The 22323-nt window shown below is 41.6% G+C and overlaps 1 protein-coding gene across 5 annotated transcripts in view; it reads right to left on the bottom strand.

The window, feature by feature from the left end:
* Nucleotides 1–22323, bottom strand: part of MAGI1 (membrane associated guanylate kinase, WW and PDZ domain containing 1) — a 645224-nt gene that overhangs the window by 24057 nt on the left and 598844 nt on the right. For 4 of the 5 annotated variants that reach the window (XM_068982975.1, XM_068982976.1, XM_068982974.1 and 1 more), the window contains 5 exons: nt 19908–19939; nt 9310–9526; nt 5620–5703; nt 2745–2836; nt 257–449 (listed from right to left, as the gene is read on the bottom strand). In XM_068982975.1, coding sequence (XP_068839076.1) covers nt 257–449; nt 2745–2836; nt 5620–5703; nt 9310–9526; nt 19908–19939 — 618 coding nt within the window. The remainder of the gene's footprint in view (nt 1–256; nt 450–2744; nt 2837–5619; nt 5704–9309; nt 9527–19907; nt 19940–22323) is intronic. The other variant, XM_068982973.1, reaches the window with a different exon arrangement.

Here is a 22323-nt window from a genome sequence, read left to right as displayed (position 1 = left end):
GGGACGTAACATATATATTCAACTAGCTTTCCTCTAAAAGCCTTTGTTGGATATGCACGGCTGGCACATTACAGTACTTTTGAGTGACAGTAGTTTTGCAGGGTTTGAGAGAAGCAAACCATCTGGAAATTCTGTGCTTAATCACATTTGCAAACATGTGCTAAAATAGATGCTTGAGGAGGCAGACACAGGAAGGGGGCCTCTTCTGTGCATAAAGTGACAAGGCAACGTCTAAAGGGATGAATGAAAAACATACCCGCAAACACCACTTTACGCCGCACTGTTAGATTGACGTGGCCTTGCTTGGCGGCTTGTTGCATAAGCTGGACCACAAGCTGGTGTGATTTTCCAATGACTGGTGTCCCATCCACACAGATTAATTCATCCCCAGACCTCAGACGGCCGTCCGTATCAGCAGCACCCAGTGGTACGATGTGACCAATATAAATCTGTTGAGCAATTAGATGATAGATGAAACACTAACCCTTTGGTTTACTATTACAGGCACACCTTGGTGATATCGTGGGTTCAGTTCCAGATCACCACAATAAAGCAAGTATCACCACACAGCGAGTCACATGATTTTTTTCCCCCAGTGCATACAAGTTATGTTTACCCGGCGCTACTAGTGAAGAATCTGCCTGCCAATTCAGGAGAACTAAGAGAGATGGATTCAATCCCTGGGTCAGACAGATCCCCTAGAGAAAAAAATGGCAACCTGCTGCAGTATTCTTGCCTGGGAAACTCCATGGACATGGGAGCCCGGTGGGCTACAGACTGTGGGGTCACAAAGAGCTGGACATGACTGACTGCTCAAACAAACACAGATACTGTGGTTTAGGAGGTATGCAATAGCATTATGTCTAAAAAGGTACACATTTTAATTAAAAAAAAAAAACCTGAAGTGTCAAAAAATGCTAACCATCATCTGACAATGGAGGGTTGGCACCAAACTTCAACTTGTAAAAAAATGTAATTTTTGCAAAGCTTAATAAAACAACGCTTGTCTGTGTAACGATGGCCTTCATATCTCAGAGCAAAATTCAGTTCATTCATTTGTGTCTGCATCTGTGCCCCTCACTGGGTTCTAGCTGCTGTGCTAGGTGGTACAATAATTCTTAAGTGGTGGAAAAAAATAACTTTTTGTTGTTTGGTTCCTGGACATTTATCTGTGGTTTGCTGATGACTCATTCTTTTATCCCCTTTGCAGAAATCAATCATTTTACTCCCTTCATGGGCAAAACTTTTCTCCTTTTCTATCTACCTATAAGCCTTCTATTCAGAGAATTCTGCGAAGTATAACAGTAATACAACTTTTCTTTAAAGGTCAGCATGTGCCTAGCAATAGGGAATGCATGATAAATACTGTTAAACGAAAGGGTGAATCAAGCAAAGTCTGGTTGGGCATCCCTTTTTCCACAGTCCACAGCACTGGCATGCAGAGCAGGTCTTTATATTTAGTGTCTTGGTATTGTTATACTAACTGGTCACTAAACTTCACAGGTGGCACAGTGGTAAAGAATCTGCCTGCAGTGCAGGAGATACAACAGACATGGGTTCGATCCCTGGGTCGGGAAGATCCCCGGGAGAAAGAAATGACAGCCCACTCCAGTATCCTTGCCTGGGAAATACCACGGACAGAGGAGGCTGGCGGGCTACAGTCCATGGTGTCACTAAGAGTTAGACACGACTGAGGGACTGAGCACATCACAAACTTTACTAAAACATCTGTTTTTCTTGCCTTCTCACTAGGTAATAATGCACAGCAGTCTTTACGTGACACGTATCTTTTACAAAGAACTTTGGTAGAAGAGCGGTTAAGAATACGGACTCTGGAATCACAGCCTTTCCAGTCCCTCCATTTACTAACTCTGTGACCAGGCAAGACCACATTAATCTTTCTGTGTCTTTATTTCATGATTTGAAAACGGGGGCAAATTCATAGATTTGATGCACACATGAGAAGGATGTACGTCAAAAGCCTTTAGCATAGCAACTGGCACATAGTAAGCAGACAAGAAATGATAACTATTTTTATTGTGATGAGGAAAATTTGAACAATACTTATCTTTAGTTCTTTTTACCCCTTTCAAAAGAATCGCACGGTGGTCTCCTCAATGTATTCTAAAGATGAGGCCCGGAGAGATTAAATGTCTCCTGATCCTTGTTCAGGGTTCTTTCTCTAATTTTGTAAAGAGAGTGGTCCTACTTTCTCTAATCTTTCATAATGCCTTGTGAAGTGCCTTCTATGTCCTGGCTACTCAATATACAAAGCCAATGGCCTGCTGGCAGATTTAACAGAATTGCCCAGAAGGATAAGGCCACTGTGTTCTCAGTTGACGTCTATTCCTATTTTGCCTTTTTTGGTTTCCGTTTCTTTGATAGGGAGCTACAGATGCTGCAGCTGCCGCCCTCCGCAAACATGAACACACAGTATTTAAAAGGATCTAGGCTCTTCTTCCTCAAGACAGAAAGAGCGCCACAAAACCCAAAGAATAGCTCCCACTGGTTAAGATGAAACAGCCAGAGAAGATATATACATATATAACGGAGTCGCTTTGCTGTATAGCAGAAATTAACACCAACATCGTAAATCAAACTTTTTTTTCAAAAGATGAAAACAGTTTTGCGTGCACCTATTGGGACTCCAATCTTGGTGATCTGTCACTGCTGCCAACTGGTTTTGAATTCTTAGAAATTAGTACCGTGAGGGACAGGATGGGGCAGGGAGACAAGAGACTCACAGGTTCCCCTGGTTCATTGCCACCCAGAATCCTAAATCCAAATCCGGTCTCTTTTCTCCAGAGGAAGATGTCCTGTTCTTGATAATCCGGAACTGCAGAGAAGGGAGGGGAAGAGAGAGATTATTTCTGTGATAAAAGGAATCAGAGCCCTAAGGCGAACACAGTGACAGGACCAACACTGATGGTGCTTGAATGGATGACAGTTTTCAAACACAGACAAGCAAACAAAATGATCTGGACGGGTGAAGACGGTGAGCAAAAATAAATGGTGGGGACAATCATTGAGCCTGAAGTGTTGTTTTTTGTGTTTTTTTTTTTTCCAAAGGACTAATCACTGTTTGATAATTCCTCATCAAGAAATTATCCCTTATGAAGGCTGCAGTCAGTGCTCACCACTCTCCTGGGTATTGTTGCTAGAGGAATTTAGTAAATTAAAATTATCTATCATGCTCTGCACCACAAAGTGGCTGCCCATATCTAAAGAAGGGGTTCATGATAAGTCAGACTGACCTCTGATGCGGAGGCTGGGGACGAGGATTCAGTAGACCTGTTAAGTGCCGACGTTATCAAAAAAACAGCTTATGGCAAAAACTATTTTTAAAAAATCACTTCTGTTTTTCCTTAAAGTAACCAAGACTAGCACACTGATAGTATGATCTGTTAGATCATTTTTGCCAAGCGAGTTACTCTCAAACATCCTAATATTTCCCAATTTAGAACATTTACTATGATTTCACTACTATTACCAAAAAGTAGCCAGCCTTCTATATCCTTAAGATCAATGGTGACAACAAATTGTTCTATGTAAATGAACCATATTTCATCACTAAATGAGTTTTTTACTCCATGATTTGCCTATAATATTTCAACATTGTAAGTACTAATTTATTATCCAATAACTTGATATTTTACTTTCAAAATGCAGTAATAGTTCAGGGTTTTGAAATGGAAATCTCATTTTTTGTTTAAAGAAAAGTAATTTCCATAAGACTATGCTTACTGTACATGAGACTGTCCTATACATCATTATGACTTAACTAAGGTAATAAAAAAGGGTTATTCCTATTTAATTCTTACTTAATATTTTAGTGTATTTGTAGTGTGTTTTATAGTCTATAAAATGACAAATCTTTTATTTAAAGGGAAAAAAAATAATTTAGTGGCTGTGAATCCTAAAAGAGGTTTTCAAATACTGCTCTGCAGAATTTCTGGTTTCTTTAATTCCTTGGCTTTGGGGCTGAAGGAGCGTGTAGATACTAAGAATTTAGTTTCCGTCTTCTCTGATTTTGTACAATGGGACAGGGAAGAAGAAGGTGGCTGTTCAGATTTCAAGCAGGTGACAGATGTCCCATTTTGGGGACTCATCCATAAGCTTAAAATGTACAGTGAATGAATATGCCAAGAGAGAAGAAGCTAAATGAACAGGTAAATCCGAGTCAGAGGAGTCTGAATCCAATATCTGTGCTTGAGCTACCTTAATGCTGTGCTTTCAATGAATCTTCTTATCCAACGCATTTTCATTATAATTGCCGGGGCTAAGCTGTAAGACGCCATGGTACACGGAGTTAAGCTACATCATAGTACTCCCAGAAACACAATTTGAGAATGATATTTTCTTGAGCGTGCTAAGGTAACAATATTTTCTTTCTGTTTGAGTAGCTGGCTAAAGGGTATTTGCTGTAACAGCCTCATTGAAACAACAAATTAAATCAAGTTGAGTCTCCATCTTAGGTTCACTCAAGCAGGAGGATTATTACCAAAACAGACCATGGGTGCTTTCCAGCCAGCACAAGGTTCTTGGCAGAGTCTGCCTGAAAATAGCTGAACTTTTCTGTGAACAAGGAAAGACCTCTGCAGAGACCTCCAGACCAGACCAATTTTTATTTTTACTGCAGTATCATGTAACACTAGAACACTTGCCCATCCTAGAGTGACACCAAATGTAGCAGCAGACTTAGGCTTATCAAACAGTTAAGCCCATTGGAAAAAAAAAAATTTGTTATCAGAAATAAGCAAATGGCAAATTTCCTAAAAGAGCTTCTGACTGAAAATGAAGATGCCCAATGACAGACCCCAAGGATGCAGAAGATGCAAACAATGAACCTCCAGGAAAACAGACACAAACACAGATAAGTTACAAAGAAAGTCTTTTGGCCCTTGAACTTGAGCATTTTGACAATTATATTCTTCTACCAACCAAATACCATGTACCAAATATAGAACTTTGGTGATCAGTCAGTACTGAAACATATTACAAGATTATTTTACCTTCTTTGTCCTCTGCTGCCACTTATTCCCAATGGCATTACAGTTTCTAAACTACTCCCCCCAAATGTCTTTTTGTTCTCTTCTTTATTTCAGGAAGATTTTATTAGAATTAAGTTTTTAGGAGGTAGCAGGGCAGAACCAACTTTCTGATATTACTATTGCCTTTTTTTCTTTTTCCGCAGTCTAAATCAAGAAGAGCTAAGAAAATCTCGTCCAGCTCTCTCTACTTCTAAGCACTGGCACAGGGGACAGGAAGAGTAGCTCATTTCCTTTGTAATTCCACCAACAACCCAACAGAGCAGTCAAAAGACTTCCTTTGATAATTAGAGACAAATGGAATCACCAGGTTTGCAGAGAACCCTCCTGGTGTCTCCATTACTACAGACACACAACATATTTGCAGACTCGGTTACAACATGCCTATCACTTTTTACTTCACCTTGTGTTTGATCTAGGCTTGGTCAACAAGAAAGTCCCAAACACTTCTGTTCCTGGAATCCCTCTTTCTTCCCTCCTTTTTCTGAGTTTCTTCCCACCCCCGGACCAATGGGAACATCAAACAGGATGAATAATAATAGAGAAATGAAAGGTTTCAGCGGATCCTTACTCTGACATTCTCCAAAATTCGTGGAATTGATTTCTCTCTCTCTTTCACCCTTGCTCAATCCCGATGCAGGCGAAGGTGACATAGCTGGAATATTAATGTCACAATTTTGCAAAGCTTAATGTATGTGCTTTCTCTTACTTCATTTTAATTTAGTTTTGATTGATAAGGAATGTGCAGTTAAGCTTTCACCGTAAAGGTCAAGGCTGCTGTGGATTTTAAAAGACTATAGTTTGAGTCTTTTCTTTTTCATGGTACTTTTCTTGTCAAAAAGCTAGAATTTACAACAGTACCATTGAGAATTTCATCGAACCAGCATTACCATCTTAAGACTCTTTCTATTTAATTATACTCTAAAGTACCCATTCTCATATGACCTTGTTTGAATCAAGTCATGAACCTGAGATTTATCTAAACCACTTATTTCCTTTTGAGAAAAAGGTAAGTATGCTTTTGTCATTGAAAATAGTGTCAAGTTTCTGATGGGATTAATTCTTGGACTAATATCTGTTCAGATGTATTCTTGGCAATTCAACCAAAATACTATTTTAGTGACACAAGTCATCAGATCTGGCTAAGAGTTGCACAAATACACAAGTAAGAACTGTCACACTAGCTCTTAAAATCTAGAGCTTCCAAGCTTCTTAAACCATGATAAAGGAGCTGTACACCAATTTGAGATCAGTAAGCATGTCTCTCAAGGGACAGGTGTACGCTGGTTTATATGACAGCTTTGTCATTTTTTCTTTCCCAACTCTCTTGTGAACAGGTAAAGTTTCAAGTGAAAGCTTTAGATTTTCTTTTGTAGTAAACACTAGTGGATACCAGCTGCTCTTCCTGAACATTTACAAATAATTGACTTCATCAATGTCATTTTTTAAAGATATGCACAACTGCCATGTAATCTAGAAAAAATACAAAACAGTCAACGTGACTTTTAAGGGACTTCCATGCTTGTTTTTCACTGAACATTTAAATTTATCAAAGGGATTTATTAACACATCTGTAATTCAGATTGATTCATCTGGACACTGCTGTTTTGACAGATGGCCATATAAAGAATGTGGTATTCACAGCATTCAGACCATGTGAAGGAACTGGATCAGAGACTTGGTTAAGAATCTTTACACTGCCCTTCACAATAAAATAAAATATAAGGAAAATATATTTCCCCCTCAAAAGGGGGATAAATTAAGGGTATAATGAAGGTGCTACCGTTGACTTTAATTTTCTTGTTTTTCCTGGAGTACTTTGCCTTGCGGGGAGGGGCAGGGAATCACACCTAATGAGGCTACATGTTGTAATATTTCTTTTTTTCAAAAAAGCAGATTAAAAAACAGCCTGTGGGAAAGGCAGAAACTGATCTGGAATAAAGCAAAATACTGATTAAAAGACAAGACTAATCTAAGTTCATTCAATAGGTATTGTGAGAAAAAAAAATCTGTGATAGATACTGAATAACTATCATGGAGAGAACAATCTTATCATTACCCTCATTTAGTTGTGAGGAAGAGATCCATGTGAATTTTAACATCAATTAGGTTCTACAATCACTCAATTATGGAGCCTCTAACCACCCAAAAAACAAACAAACAAAAAAAACCCCTGCTTCTCATTTGTGCTGCCAGATCCTATTCCTTAGATGTCCTAGAAAGTCAAGGCCTAAAGAGGCACCATTCCAAATGGTTCGGCCTGCTTCTCATTCTAGGTTTAGAGCAGCTGGCTGTGGCAGAATTACAGTTTGTTTGTTTTTTTTTTCTGGTGAAAATTTTTTAAAAAAGTAAATACCAAAGTCTTGATATACTAGAAATACCACTTGATATAACAGAAATACCATTTCCATCAAGGTAAAAATGGCATCTGAGCTAGAGCCTTGTATTCCTTGGGTGTGTTAGAATTGTCTGTCAAATCCACGTAGCCCTCACCAGCACTTCAGAACACAATTTGTTTTACTGCAAAAAGATTCATACATGGGAAACTCAGTCATAAGTGTGTCCTCTACTGAGAAAAGCAGGGACATGGTCAATAAAGCGGTATCTCCACCTCAGCTAAAGTTGGGTCATTGATTGGAGGAGCCGTGTGCTTGGAAATGTGAAGGGAATGTGAACATACTCCTCTTTGAAAAACATTTCTTCAATGAAATCACTACAATCAATGAGAAGACACTGTGAGAACAGACGCCAGGTTCACGCTTAGCAACACTGCTTACAAGGGATGCCCCGAATGGAACTTCATTTCTTCTGGCCTGAAGTCAGGCATACTCCAGGGGTCTTTCTAGTCCAGAGACTAAATAAATCCTTCTCAAATTATCGGGCTTTTGCCAGCATAGTGAAGCCTTAGTCAAAAGAGTGTACTTAATTCCACATCCTGCTATAGTGAGAAGGTAATGATCTCTCTCCCTTGAAGAGGAAAAGGAGACAGACGAACCCTGCGTAACTTCTAACACTTGACCATCACCAAGACTGCAGACAGGCCTTGTGTCCCCTAAGTGCTGACTTTCACCCAGCAGTGTGGCCTGCTTTCAGGCTGCTGGGTTCACTCCCCTGTCCGGTTTGGGTCACAGAGGAGCTGCTTCCGCCAGCCAGGGAATTGCTTCCTGGCCAAGTCCCAGGGGGTGGGCAGCAGGCTGCAGCACTTCCCATACCCCTCATCACCTCTGTGTCTCGCCTCTCAAGAGGGCTGTACCGAGAGAACCCCAGCTGTGACTCCAAAGGACACTTATGCTGAGGGGAGTGGGGGCCAGGAGGATGGACAGAGTGATTCCCTTCTCTCTTCCAATTTTAATCAGACCCTTTAGCAGACCTTCATTAAACATGCTCCTATCCCATGACAACCTAAACTGCATGTACTTTATAGTTACTTTGTCCTGACCACACGTACGAAAAAAATGTCAGTAAAATCAACAGCTAAAAAAAAGGGAGCAGGGGTGTCTATTTGCATGCCCTAAGATTAAAGCATTTTTAGGAACTTGGATTTAGTAAGATAAATGAATATTATTTGTGGTGAACAGTTTTTGGACATCATCTCATAATAAAAAGCAACAAAAATTTAAAAAGTCCAGGGACTATTCAGTTTATAAGACATCAGTAGCTCATATTTATCAAAAAGGTGAAGCTGAAGGAACACACACAAGGACAGTATAAACAATTAAAGCTCAGATACCCACTGCTGTTTTTTTTTTCCTTTTTGAAGGGAATGTTTAGAAAGATTAATAACAGTTTAAAACATTACAAGTACTCTTAAAAACCAAGAGACCACTAAGAAAGCACTGAATTTCTTCTTATTACGCTTGCGATCCACACCAATCGTATTTATGTTCTATTGTATATGAGAGCCCTTTCACTAGACAGGAGCTCGAAAGAGGCCACCATCTCCATGCAGGGAAGCACTGATGAGGCAGTAGCTCTTATCTGCCACTTCTTCTAACAGAAAGGAAAAATAAATCCATCTCCCCCCCAGGCCCTTCATCTGATGACCATCCATGACTACCCCCACCCCGCCCAAACAGAGGACAGAACAGAGCCTCCATGAATGTCCAGCAGATTCTATCACTGCTCTGAGATGCTGCCACCTTTCACCCGGATTCATCTCTCTCCTGTTCACACACTGATAATCCACTCTCAACAACCCTCAAGACAGAGTTGGAGCACGAAGATGGGGTCCAGGCAAGACAGGAGCCAGGGTGCTACTCACGTCGATTTTCATACATGCTCCTGGACTGGGCCCAGATTTTAAAAGGATCTGGTTTCTTTTGCCCAGAATTGTCGGTCTGATCTGGAGCCGGGGCCTCGGCGGGTGGGAGCTCGGGCAGCACCTGTGTGCTGTGGCTGGGGGAGGCAGTGTGCAGGCTTCGGTGGCTGGCGACACTATGCTGGGAACTATTCTGGCTGTCTTTTCTTTCCAGTGGTTGCTGAAAGGAAGCAAGTGAGAGGGGCAAGAAGAGAAGATTATTATTGGTTTTCCGAGTGGGTGTTTTCCATCAGCTTGCTTTTGTTCACCACTTCTGTGCACACATACATAAATTTATCAACAACATTTTGGCTTCCACCTTTGTCGGGCTCATGCTGAATGCAGATAAATCTCCAGGTGACTGACAGACAGATAGAGGGGTAGGCCAGATAGAAGGACATCACCACAAAACATACTGCTTTCAGGGCTAGAGCAGAAAACAAATCCAATTTTCATCACAGGTTCTCAGCTAAGACACCAGGCTTGTTTATTATGAGATGTATCTGTTTTAACATCTTCATTTTTTTTTTAATTACAAAGAATTTTATTCAGGAGTTAAATCCTTCCAGCTTAATACTTGCATAAACATCGTCATTTTAAAATCAAACATCTGACAGAAAATATCATGCATGGTTTAAATAGAAGGCTAAAATATCCAAGAAAGTAAATCAGGGCTAACAAGATTCCTTCAGATCTTGCATTTTCCATCTTTCAATAATAAAATACCCAACCTCTAGTGAAGGGTTTACTATCAGTCTTTCTAGTTTGTAAGAAACAAGGATCAGATCTTCAAAAAAAAACCCATACCTAGCATTATGTGTGCACTTGTACTTACAACTACATAAATAACTACGATCTGAAGAGGTCTCATAATTCTTCGTGAATCAGTTTTGCAGTCATCACATTTCACCTCTGATCTCCTGATAACTACTGCTGGTTGAAAACCAAGATCCAACTTTATCTATGGGTTGACCTCTAGGACTCAGCCTTCTTAGATGGGCACTGACTTGTCCAAACTCCAAGCAGTAGTCAAAGGCACAGAGTTTCACTTGAATTGCAGTTAGAATAAGCAAGTTCCTGTTCCTTAAAATATGCTCAGCAAAAGACCCTTCCCATTTTACGAGACGCTCTTTGTAGAAAGGACCACTGAAGGGACAGCAAAATCTAGTGGGAGGAAAAATAATGGATGGGAAATGAAATAATTTCTGCTCTTATTTTCTCCAATGAAAGATGTGGTAAGCCCAGGTGTGTGTTCTCCTCATTCAAAAGAAAAATCCTCGAATCCTTTCTCTTATAGCACACTGTCACTATACTTACAGTAAAAGGGCATCTCCAGCTCGTGTTATAGATTCTGTGTAGCCTATCAAGTAGTTTACAAGATCTCTGACCTAGACATCCCAGTTCCCTAATGTTCTTTATAGTATCAAACTCTTGCCTTTGGTCTCACAATCAGTCCTATCACATCCTTCTTCCTTGCTTTCTCCCCAGATAGCCTCCAACGTTTATTCCCATCTCAACAGAAATTTCCAAGGTCCCTCTCATTTACTTCTTAGGTCCCTCTACTCCTTCCCTCTCCAGTCCTTGCTTTGAAATAAACATCAAAGTAAGGTCAAGAAGGACAAAAACTTAATCTTCCCTTGACTGTTCCAGATTATAGATCTGAAGATAGGTTTTAGCAAGGATTCAGAGTTGAGGAAAATGGGGAATGTGTTTCATGAAGGTAAAACACATGCTTTAAAATTATACTTGGTGTGGCCTGTGGGAGAAACTTGAGGAACATATCCTAAACTAGCAAAGAAGTCTTGGTAACCAATGGTATGAGAGGCTTAATTCACTCAGACTCAAGGGAAAAGCTGATGAAGAGGTCAGGAAAACACACTGGCAAGGACAACCATCACCATTACCCCACATCACCATGTTCCCTTTTGAGGACCAAGGGCTCAGCTCAGACCTGGATGGGTCAGCATTCCAAAGACAGAACCTGGTTCTGCCAACTTCCAACAATGCCCCCCACCAAGGTGAATTCAGCTCTCAGGGCCAGGTATCTCCTTTCTGTTTCCTGAGAAGGTCAATACTGCCTTCTTGCTTCCCCTAGAGACATGTTGAAGATGTTCAGAGTCAGAAAAATGTTAATGACGGATACAACTCCTAACCCCTATACACATGTATGGGAATTTGTTTTTCTCTTCAGCGCAGACTTTACAAGGGTCTCCATTATAAACAAATATGTGCAGTGTCAGCCCATTTTGGGTGTGTAAACATCCCAGCATAAACAGAAAATATATTGGATTCGGGGGGAATTTTTCCCCCTCTTGTATTTTCCTGTACTGCCTATTTCTTACTTGCATAATGCACAGAGAATGTTTTTATAATCCAGACCAAATGTAAACCTGTTTTCATTTAGAAATGAACCTTAGTAAGGAGAATTAATGGGACTGTAACTTTCTGCTTTTTACAATTTGGAAGCGTTTTGTTTCTGCCCTCCCAGAAAGGGGTGGGGGAGGGGGCTTCCCTGGTGGCTCAAATGGTAAAGATCTGCCTGTAATTCAGGAGACAGGGTTTGATCCCTAGGTTGGGAAGATTCCCTGGAGAAGGGGATGGCAACCCACTCCAGTATTCTTGCCTGGAGAATCCCCATGGACAGAGGAACCTGGTGGGCTACAGTCCATAGTGTTGCAAAGATCTGGACACAACTAAGTGACTAACACGTGGAAGGGGAGGAAAATGGTATTTTAAAAGTGAAAGGAACATGTATATTACCATATGTAAAAGAGACGACCAATCCAAGTTCCATGCATGAAACAGGGCACTCAAAGCCGGGGCACCGGGACAACTCTGAGGGATGGGATGAGGAGGGATGGAGGAGGTGGGTTCAGGACGGGGGGCACATGTACACCCATGGCTGATTCATGTCGATGTATGGCAAAAGCCACTACAATACTGTAAAATAGTCTCCAATTAAAAAATTTCAAATTATTTTAAATAAACTTAATTAAAAATTTTTTTAATTAAAAAAATAAAATAAATAGCTGAATTAATAAATAAGTGAAAAACTGAAATAAATAAAAGTGAACGCAAACAATTCAACAGATGAAGAACCGCTGGGTTTACCTTGAGAGTTGCATCCCTCTCTTCAAACGCCCCCCCGTTTCCCGGCTTTTCAAACGAGCAGCAAATGCCAGATGTGCGTTCCGACCATTATCATGAAGTTCAGTTCACGGTTAGGGTCGGACTCAGACTCTGGAAGCTCTCACATCCTTTGTACAGAGGCTCCTCTTCACAAAGCCTCTCTGGGACCCTGTGAGGTCCACCGCAGGATTACCTGAGGGAAACCTCACACCCTTCTTCCTCCTGTCCCGGGGCTACTGTGTAACCTCTTGAAATGTAACCTCTTCCAATCACTGTCTCTTCCCAAACAAGAGAAAAGTATCTTTGCAGCAGCCCTGTCCCACTGAAAGAGTTTGGACATCTCTCCAACAGAGAACACGTGTTCTCTCACACACATGCCCACAAAGGCATGCACAGAGATTCTGTCCGTCACCTCAGGGGTTTCCAAGACCCTCTGATGGCTATCCCAGTGTAACAGATCTGACATGGAGGGCCTGGAAATCTTGTGTTTAACTGAAGAGACAGCCTCACCATAGCCAAAGAGTGCAAATGAAGTTTACTGGAAATGGCTTGGACCATTTAAAAAATGTTATCACTTTTTCTCAACTTTCCCATAAAGGACACATTTAGGTCCAATTTATCACAAAGTGACAGATACGATCCGGACTGAGTTTGCAAAACTGCCTTTCCATCAAACTGCACCTCTGCGTCCCCTTTGAATCCCATCTAAACTTTGTTCCTAAATGTGGAAAATCAAAGCAAAGCAGTATCCTGAGAATATGCTCTAAAAACTATGCCACCACTAACCTATCACTAATTGGAATATTCTAACCTACCCTCAGGGGCTAAACATATGAGCATCTGGAAGCTTTTTGGACTTTTCCCTGATAAGATTTAACCTTGCTTTATGTTTCTTCTCAAGTTCAATTATAAAAATGACTTAATTTGAAGATACATTCTGTATTTAATATCTTGGCACCAAACCTTTCTGAAGCTGTTTGGTGGGTATGGAGAAGTTCAAAATACGCCTTTTTATTTTCTGAGAACATGTTAATTAGCTATGACATTGTCTTTTATTTGGTTAGGGTCCAGAACTGTCCACGAGAAAAGCAATGTTTATATAGCTCTCAAATTAAAGTCATCTTGTATGCCTTTCAACAGTTTGGATTACCTCCCAGAAGACTTGGGGCATAAGAACAAATTCACTTCTGAACTTGTTATAACACAGGATCTGACTTGCATCAGAAAGATGCAAAGATAGTATGACTATCTTTCACCTCATTTTTCTAGGTGAGAAACTGGCCCCCAAATAAGCATTAATAGTTAAAGATATACTTTCAAGGGCTTCCCAGGTGGCATTAGTGGTAAAGAACCTGCCTGTCATTGCAGAAAACATAAGAGACATGGGTTGGATCCCTGGGTCTGGAAGAACCCCTGGAGAAGGGCATGGCAATCCTCCCCATTATTCTTGCCAGGAGAATCCCATGGACAGAGGAATCTGGTGGGCTACAGTCCATGTGGTTGCAAAGAACTGGACACGACTGAAGCTACTTAGCACCCACACATGCATACACTTTCAAGTCTGCTGAGTAGTTCTGTGCATGCTAAGAACATGGATGGTGCAAACACCCAGAACATCAATGACAGAACACCCAGAACAGCCCTTCTTGAGTAAATACCTGCCATACATTTATTCCCTCACCCAATAAATAGATACTGATCACCTGCTGTGAGCCAGATTCTGAAAGACATAATGTGTAAGTGAGAAAGAGGTATTATCTGAGAAGTTATACCTATGTATCTAGGGGAGGTGTGCGTATATGTGTGTCCATGTGTCTGTAGATGGGTACTAATCAGATAATCAACACAGGATGATGACAACATACTGCAACTTTCCTTAGGTAAGTAGTAAGGGGTGGCTTCTGGAAGAATATTGCATTGCTGAAAGCAGATGTGCTAAGTCTGCAAAGCAAAACAGAGCCTAACCTGTTAGAAGAACTGAGAGACAGCTATGGAGGCACACTAGGGTTGAGGGGCAGGGGGGATGCCGAGGTGGCTTCAGATGAACTTGGAGACCAAATAATGCAAGGGCCTTGTGGGCTACTTTAAGGAGTCTGGGTTCACTCTCTGTTCTGCGGAGGAAGACTCCATTAACAAATTAAAGCAGGGATGTGCCAAGAGCCAACTTACTCCCAGAAAGTTTGGTCTGGCTACTACCTGGAGAATCTGTGGGTGGGGATGGGAGTAAAAGCAGAGCACCAGTCAGGAGGCTACTGTACAGAACAGTGAAGGACCGAGGGTGGTTTACACCAGGGGAAAAGCAGCGACAAAGGGGAGGGATGAGTAAAGTCAAAAGACATTTTGGTGCCAGATTGACAGGCATTGCTGAAAGCTTGAATGGAGAAGACGAGGAGGAGGAGTGGTTAGGTAGAGGAAAAGGAGATCCTAGAGACATGGATATCTACCCTTAGGTCTCCAGCTTAAATAAACGATTGGAACGGAGTACTACATATTGCGCTGAATATCTCCAACACAAGCTGTTAACACCACGTGGACATTTCTGGAGCAAGATTTTTTATTTCCAAGTATCACATCAGGGCCCACTAGGAAGAAAGAAATGGGTTCAATTTTCATCTGAATGGGTCCAAGTTCATATGAAGCCACCTTGGAAGTCCTTGGCCACACACTCGCCTTGAACTTTTGTCATAAGACCTTTGAAAATAACACTGAACCAATCTCCCTAAAACAAATGATTTCCTTATTACTGACAGGCCAGGGAAATTGGAAAGATGCAATGGATTTTACAAATGGGAATGGGGGAAAAAGTCAGCTCATCAGTATTTTTCACAGAATGATTTCAAAGTGGAGGTACTTATAAAGCGAGCTGAAAATATTTGCTCGGAAGAGCAAACTAATACAGACAGCACTTAGGCGCTTAAATGATGAAAAGAATTCATGTGGCTTAAAAATGACAAATTGATCCATTTTTAAAGCAAAGTTATTTACAGTTCATGTATCTGCCAAGACTGAAGGCCACTGCAGCGATTTACATGGACAACAGGAAAAACTCCAAGTGCTGATGAGGTATTAGGCCAATGTCATTAAAGGTTGCTCCAAAATCAGTCTCAAATACAAGCCAAAGCAGAGGATGGTCCTTTTTATCTCTTTCTTTTATCATTTATGGGTCTAAGGCAAATGATTTTTTCCAAAAAGCAAGAGAGAGGAAGGAGTGAATGGAGAAGAAAAGGGAAGTATCGATTAATATGAAAATGAATTACGTATGTTTTGACAGAGTCTAATACAACCGCAAAGTCTATTTTGTGGGGCTCCAAAGGGCTGAGGGTATGAGCTGCTGTGAGCAATGAGAGGCAAGAAGACTCACGTGAGCAACTCTAGGCCTTCTACCGTCTACTTTTCCCACTGCTTTTCCTTGTAGCTTGGACTTAGGTGGGTTGTACCATTGTCCTGGTTCTGGGTCAAGTGGCATTCGGGGCACTAAGGGAATGGAGAATTTGAGAAAGAGGCAGCATTCAGGAGGAGGCAGGCTGGGTTACTTAACTGTGTGCATTGCCTAACATCTCTCTCTTGTATTTTTTAATGACTAGACGTCAGCTATGTCCTTAGCAGTCCTTCCAGGAGGAAGGGACAGAGGACAATGGAACAGAAACCTGTGACTGTTGCTACTTTCATCCTGTTGTGTTTGCTGAAGATACTTCTTTGCCCATCATTTGGTGTCCTTTAGGAAAACTTTGTGTGAGAACTTTTTATCAAAACTAGGAAAATACTATTTAGTGAACACATTATGCTTTTTTTTTTTTAATTTGAAAATAAAAGATAAGTAAATAATGTGGTTACCTACATTGCGTAGGCTGCTGGGGAACTCAGAAGAATTTCATAGCCCCATCACAGCATCTAACTCAATTTTTTAAATGGCTGTTTACGGCTTTGGATGACTACTTCACTAAGGTTATTATCATTAAGCGCTCAATGAGTTTCATTATGTGTGTACTTGTTCAATGTTAGATTTCTGCTTTGCTACCTTTTAAAAGTACATGCTCCTCAGACTTTAGGCCTCATGAGGACGGTGAGTATAGATTTGTCTTTTTATCTCTCCCCAGCTGTATGAGGGCTTGAATGTTTTCTGTTTTAGTTCCTGGGTCTGGGTCTGGGTCTGGCTCATAGGAGATACCCAATAAATATCCGTTGATGGAACAAATGTATAAAAATTTTTAGTGATCTGTGACAGGGCATCCTTTTTTTGAAAGCAGCAATCAATAAATCATTTGTAGGCTCCAAGAAGGCACCATCTTATTTATTACATCATTTCCAGTGGCTCACACCAAACCCTACACTTAGTTGTTTTTCAACAGCAGCTTGCTGAATGGATGGATGAAAGGATGAGGAGATAAGAGAGAAATGTATGGATAGATGGACAGATGAAAGAAGAGAGAAAAGAAAGCAACGGCTGGGAAATGAACGATCGAGCAAACCTAGGTGAACACTGACTTCAGATTCAGAGTTTAGTGTGATACCGAGAGTTTCCAGTTCTCACACACAAAATCCTTGTGTGCGATTTTGACAAAGAGTCTCTGTTAAACAAGTTTCCAGTCAAGATGGGGATTAAATTGGGCCACCAAATGTTTCCCAGTGAGGGCTAAAACTTGACAGCAAATATGTCTTATTTTTGTCTCTGCCATTTGGCAGAAAAATCCCTGATGCTATGGATGTCCAGGTATTAAATTAGAAAGATGTTATTAAGACATCACCATTGTCCCCCATGAGTATATAAACCATAAATTTAACATTTACACTAAACCTAATAGGTGAAATTGCTGATTGAGAGTAAGTTACAGAGACTATTCAGGAGGGGAAATGAGATAAAAAAGAGAAGTCCTTCTGTTCTAAAAAAAAAAAAAAACCCAACTACTCAATTATTGAAATTTTAGGGGAAAAAAAAAAAAAGGTATGAGGGCAAAGGAAGCTGTCAGTCACATGAGCAAGTCAACATCAGGAGCCTCTACGAATAAAGAACAGACACCATCCTCAGTTCAGACAATGTTATCTCAGAACTAATAGTAACTCTCAGCGTATCATAACCCAGGCACAGACAGTGTACATTTCATTCTGCAGCCCAACTGACTCTGTCTGTCACTATGGGAATGGCGTTCTGGAACCAGGACATTCAACTTCCCCATGGATTCCCTCCCATTCTACCCAAAAAAACTCATCGTCATCTGTCTCTCTGGCAGGACTTCATCAAAATTCATACTGGGAAAGGGGAACAGCTTTCAACCCACCTGTACAGAACTCCCACTGATCACAGATGTTAGCAAGGCTCTAACTGGCAACAGCAGACCTTGGCTGATAGCCTCCCCCCCCCCCAGTTTTGTGCAGCAGCTGCCAAAGGGTGCCAGTAATGCAGTGAAAACCACCATCCCTGTCCTGGCAGAGAAACCAGGAAAGGACAAGCCCCAGGCTGGGGGCTGGCTCTTTTCTAACCCAGCAACACACCAGTCTCTTAGCTTGTGGTAATTAAGAGCCAGCAGACTGTGGGCAAAGCAGTTGAGAGAGCTTTTTTCCCTAGGAACGCAACCTGAGTAATTGGTTTGCTGCTTGCTAACGACACGGTTTCCACGAAAATAAACGGTCATGGGGAATTCTTAACTGACTTGGTGAATGTGGGCCCCCATACCTGTTTGATACCCTTTGAGTTCAGCAGGAAATTCCACAATGTGTTGGGGGAGAAAAGGTGCAAATGAATCTACAAAGATCCTTTTGCACAGCAAGTTTAAATGGAATGCAAAACAACACAGAACACCTTGCTACTGCTGTCATCCTGCCTGTGCCAAACTGCTCTCTCCCCCAGTATGCTCCATGTCAAGACTCCATTTCATGTGGAGTGCATAAAGTAAGTCCATGCATCATGTAGCATGCCAGGGGGCGGGGGAGAAAAAGGGATGACTCCTGATAACTCAAGCTCGTGTGACACTTCTCTCAGTTGTGCTTCTGTTTTTTTCTGAAGGCTGAAAAGGTTTCTGACTATGACCCAGGGATGGGGAGACACATAAGCATGCGTATACACACACGCGCACGTGCATGCACACACACGCACACACACACTCACACACACACGCGCACACACGCGCGTACACACACACACACACACACACACACACACAGGCTTTGGAATCTCCATAGTTCCAACACGGACACCTACCAGCCCTTCTCAGCCTGGACATTAACACAAAATGACAAGGAAGGCAGCCCCAAAGTCACATGTTCCCATCACCATGGCATCATGCCACTGGAATCACATCCATTATTGCAGGTTTTTCTCTTTGGAGAACTTAGGAGTAGGGGTTATGAATGCAGGAAGCCCCCTCTCTCATCTTCTGAATAAACTTCTGCCTCTTGCTGCCAGTCTTGGAGACAGGTGGAAAAATTCAGCTGCAGCACATTAGCTGCAAAGTTTTTAAGGGTTCTCCGCTCCCGGATGGCAGAAGGTTGTCAATTTTCCCTCCCCCACCCCCTAATATTCTAAGCCACAAGGAAGCACACCTCTCTCTCTGTATCTTAGTGTTAAAGATTTGGGAAAAGTTCTTTCACCTGGATCAATTGCACAGGCACCGGAGTTCCAGATTTTGAGTTTTTAAGTAGCATTTTAATTTGTTGTCAGTGCCCTGGGAGCAGAAGCTCACCACCACCAAGCAAACACTAGAGCCTCTAAGCTATTAGCTAACATGTCAACTAGGTAATGCATCTTCAGGGAAACCAGATTAGAAAGGACAGCATAACATTGATTTTTTTTTTTTAAAGAATCCTATACCTGCAGCATAATGCCGCTAAAGCCGGAAAAACAACAAAGGACATTTCCACAGAAGGCAAAATATCTTATTCTCAGTGCTGGGGCATTTTCCATGTGAGCATGGGCATATACACAGGACAGAGTTATTCCTCCGTAAACCTACAGGCTTTACAATTTTTAAATAATTTATCATCCAGTGCATAAGGAAGCTTAGGGAGAGAATCCACCCATGTGAATGGCTGGGAACACCAGTTGAGAGCAATGCTATTCAGGAAGCAGGTGGAGGGTTTTTTTTTCCCTCCTCCCAAAAGAAACAATAGCATTTGTATCAAGTTAAAACATTTAAGAGACTCATGCATTGGAATGAGAGTTGTGAAGCATGTATACAGAGAAGATTACAAACGTGCATTCTTCATTCAGGCTCCTGCAGCCTGCCTACAAATCACTGGACAGTTAAAAGACAAACCCAGATAATACCTTCTATACCAAACGGAGCTCCAGAACTTAATAAAATGAGCCTTGGTTCTTGTGTCCTCCGCCCACTCTAAAACACATTTAGTGAAGTCCAGCCAGATAGCGTCTCCTCCCACCACCAGCCTCCCGCCCTCCACCCCAAAAAACCAGTACCAAGTAACTGACAAGTCCTTACCGACTTTGGGCTCTTCTTGGGAACTGGCAGTCCTGGAAAAAATGCAACAAGGAGGGAAGGGGTTGGGGGGGGGGAGGAGAAATCATTAGCATATAAATGTTACCTTTTCCTTAAAGAACAATCCCCAGGTGTTTCATGGCAACCTAGCCATCTGCAGAGTTATGTCAGATTTCTCCCCAGCATCGGAGTTACCAGGCTGTTCATATCGAATCAAAGCAGAGGGAGGAGGAGAGCGAGAGGCAGGAGATCTATCTGCATTAGCTATGCTGACTTGTACTGCAGCAGCCTGGAGGCTGGGAAAAGAAATTCACAGACCTCAGCGGCCTGGGAAATTGAACACTTGGACAGAATCTCAAATGCTCTTCTGGATTAAGAGAGACTTAACTTACAATTAAGTCCAAGATATTTCCTTTCCACCCGATCCACTTGTCAGTTGATGAGGACCAATCAGGACAAAGGAAGGGGGTGTATATTTAGTTTCAGAGGAGTCCATGGTTAAAATTTAAAAAGAAATTTTTTTCTTAGTCTTTTTCTCCCCCCCTGCCTTTTAGGAGAGGAAATGCCTTCTTTATTTGGATGAGCTGAATACCAAAACAAAGACAGATCGTCCTTTGCCAGCACACACAGATCACAAACCCAAGCCAGTCTAGGAACCCCTCTGGCTCATGGCACACCTCTCCACACATCACTCGTGCAAGTAAACTCCTATTCAGTTTCCTAGGACCAGCCCCTTGAAAGCAGATTGTTAGGAAGTAAAAAGAGAAATTTCATGGTGCTGAGAGAAAGAGATAATAATGTAGAAAGAGAAAGGCAGAGGAGAAAAGGTGCTCAAGGATCCTAGCAGGCTCTTCTAAAACCCCCCTGTCTTTACTGGGAGAGGGAGAGCTGAAAGGGACCGTTGCTCTCACTTCTGGGAAACTCAGCAGCCATTAGGGGCAGACTTATGGGAAACCTGTCACCAAGAGGAGTGTGGCCAAGGAGGGCTGGAAAGGAAAAGCACAGCGTTTATCGGTGTTTAAAAAGTAATCATTTCTGCAAGCTGTCCTTTAATTTTTGGTTTGAGCCAAGGTTAGATTGCAAAACGCAGATTCCACCTGTGTTAGGCACAATACAGGTCCTGATGTATTGGGATCTGATGACTTTGCACCGGAAATGTCAATCTCTTTTAGAACACAATCCCTAGGTAGTGATGATTTCACCTCTACTTGGAAGTGACTTGTCAAACCACGAGGAGCGCTAAGTTCAATGCAAGTAGCAGGAGGCGGCGGAAGTGGGTGAGTAGGACGAAGCTGTCCAGAGGAGCGCTGCTAATGGGGCCCTGCAAGAGGGCGTGGCAGGGGCTGCTCGTCCCCACAGGCAGTGGGGACACTCTTCTGGGATGGACTGTCATCTCACTGAAAGGAGGGCACCACGGTCTGGCACAGTGGCTCTGGGACTTCAGAGTGCATATGGAGGACCTGGCAACTTCTTATCAAAGCGGAATCCCAGGACCCACCGTCAGGGGCCCAGGAATCTGCAGAACGCAAACACATCCCAGGAGATTCTGACGCGGAAGGTCTGAGGACTCTTTTAAGGAAACTGTGCCACTGCAGGACAAGGATCATCACTCGCTCAGTTCTGGCAAATTTGCATAGGACTACCTTCAGTCAGCTGCTTTACCGTCCTTCACTCCTCAGTTCAGGAAATGGAGAGACTACAGACTCTCTGTGCCCATTTGGGGTAATTTAATAGACAAAATGTTTAAAGGCCTCAAACCCGGCACAGAGCAGGTGTGACCTCAAATGTCAACCCTTTTACCTTTCTCTGCTAATTTACACCATTCAGGAGGGAAAATAAATGGTTATGGTTATCTTACTCTAATTAGGAAACATCATTTGCCCAGCATGTTAAAATGCAATATATATAAAAACATATATTTATTTATACTTATAGAATATATATTTATTATTTATAACAATTTATATATATTTAAAATGCAATATATATATATTGGATTTTAACATGCTAGGGGAAATATTTTGCCTATGGATGAGAATAACTGTCTTGAGCAATTTAGATGTGTCATTTTTTTCTTAAAAAATAATCATTAGGTGCTTTGATTTGTTCATTAATGAATTCCCCTTAAGGAATTTTATCAAGTGATATTAGTTTTGGGTCACTGTGTACACATTAAAATGGTCTAATATTACATCTTTAAATATAGATTTTTCTCTAATTCAGACTGCTCTTCTTAGTGCATTGGAATAAACAATACTTCACTGGAGTGAGCTTTTGCTAGACTTGTCAATGCCCAGGATTCTAACAACCCTCTACAAAACTTTGTAAAGAATCTCCAACTAGTTACGAGGAGTCAGGGAAAACGACGTCAATTTACACTGTGCTTATCAGTTCTAAAACTCTGACCATCTCGAATCCT

The sequence above is a fragment of the Capricornis sumatraensis genome, chromosome 10 (genome assembly GCF_032405125.1).
Source record: "Capricornis sumatraensis isolate serow.1 chromosome 10, serow.2, whole genome shotgun sequence".
In the NCBI taxonomy this organism is placed as follows: Eukaryota; Metazoa; Chordata; class Mammalia; order Artiodactyla; family Bovidae; genus Capricornis; species Capricornis sumatraensis.
The sequence above is the reverse complement of the archived record's forward strand: the minus strand, read 5'-3'. Positions and strand labels throughout refer to the sequence as shown.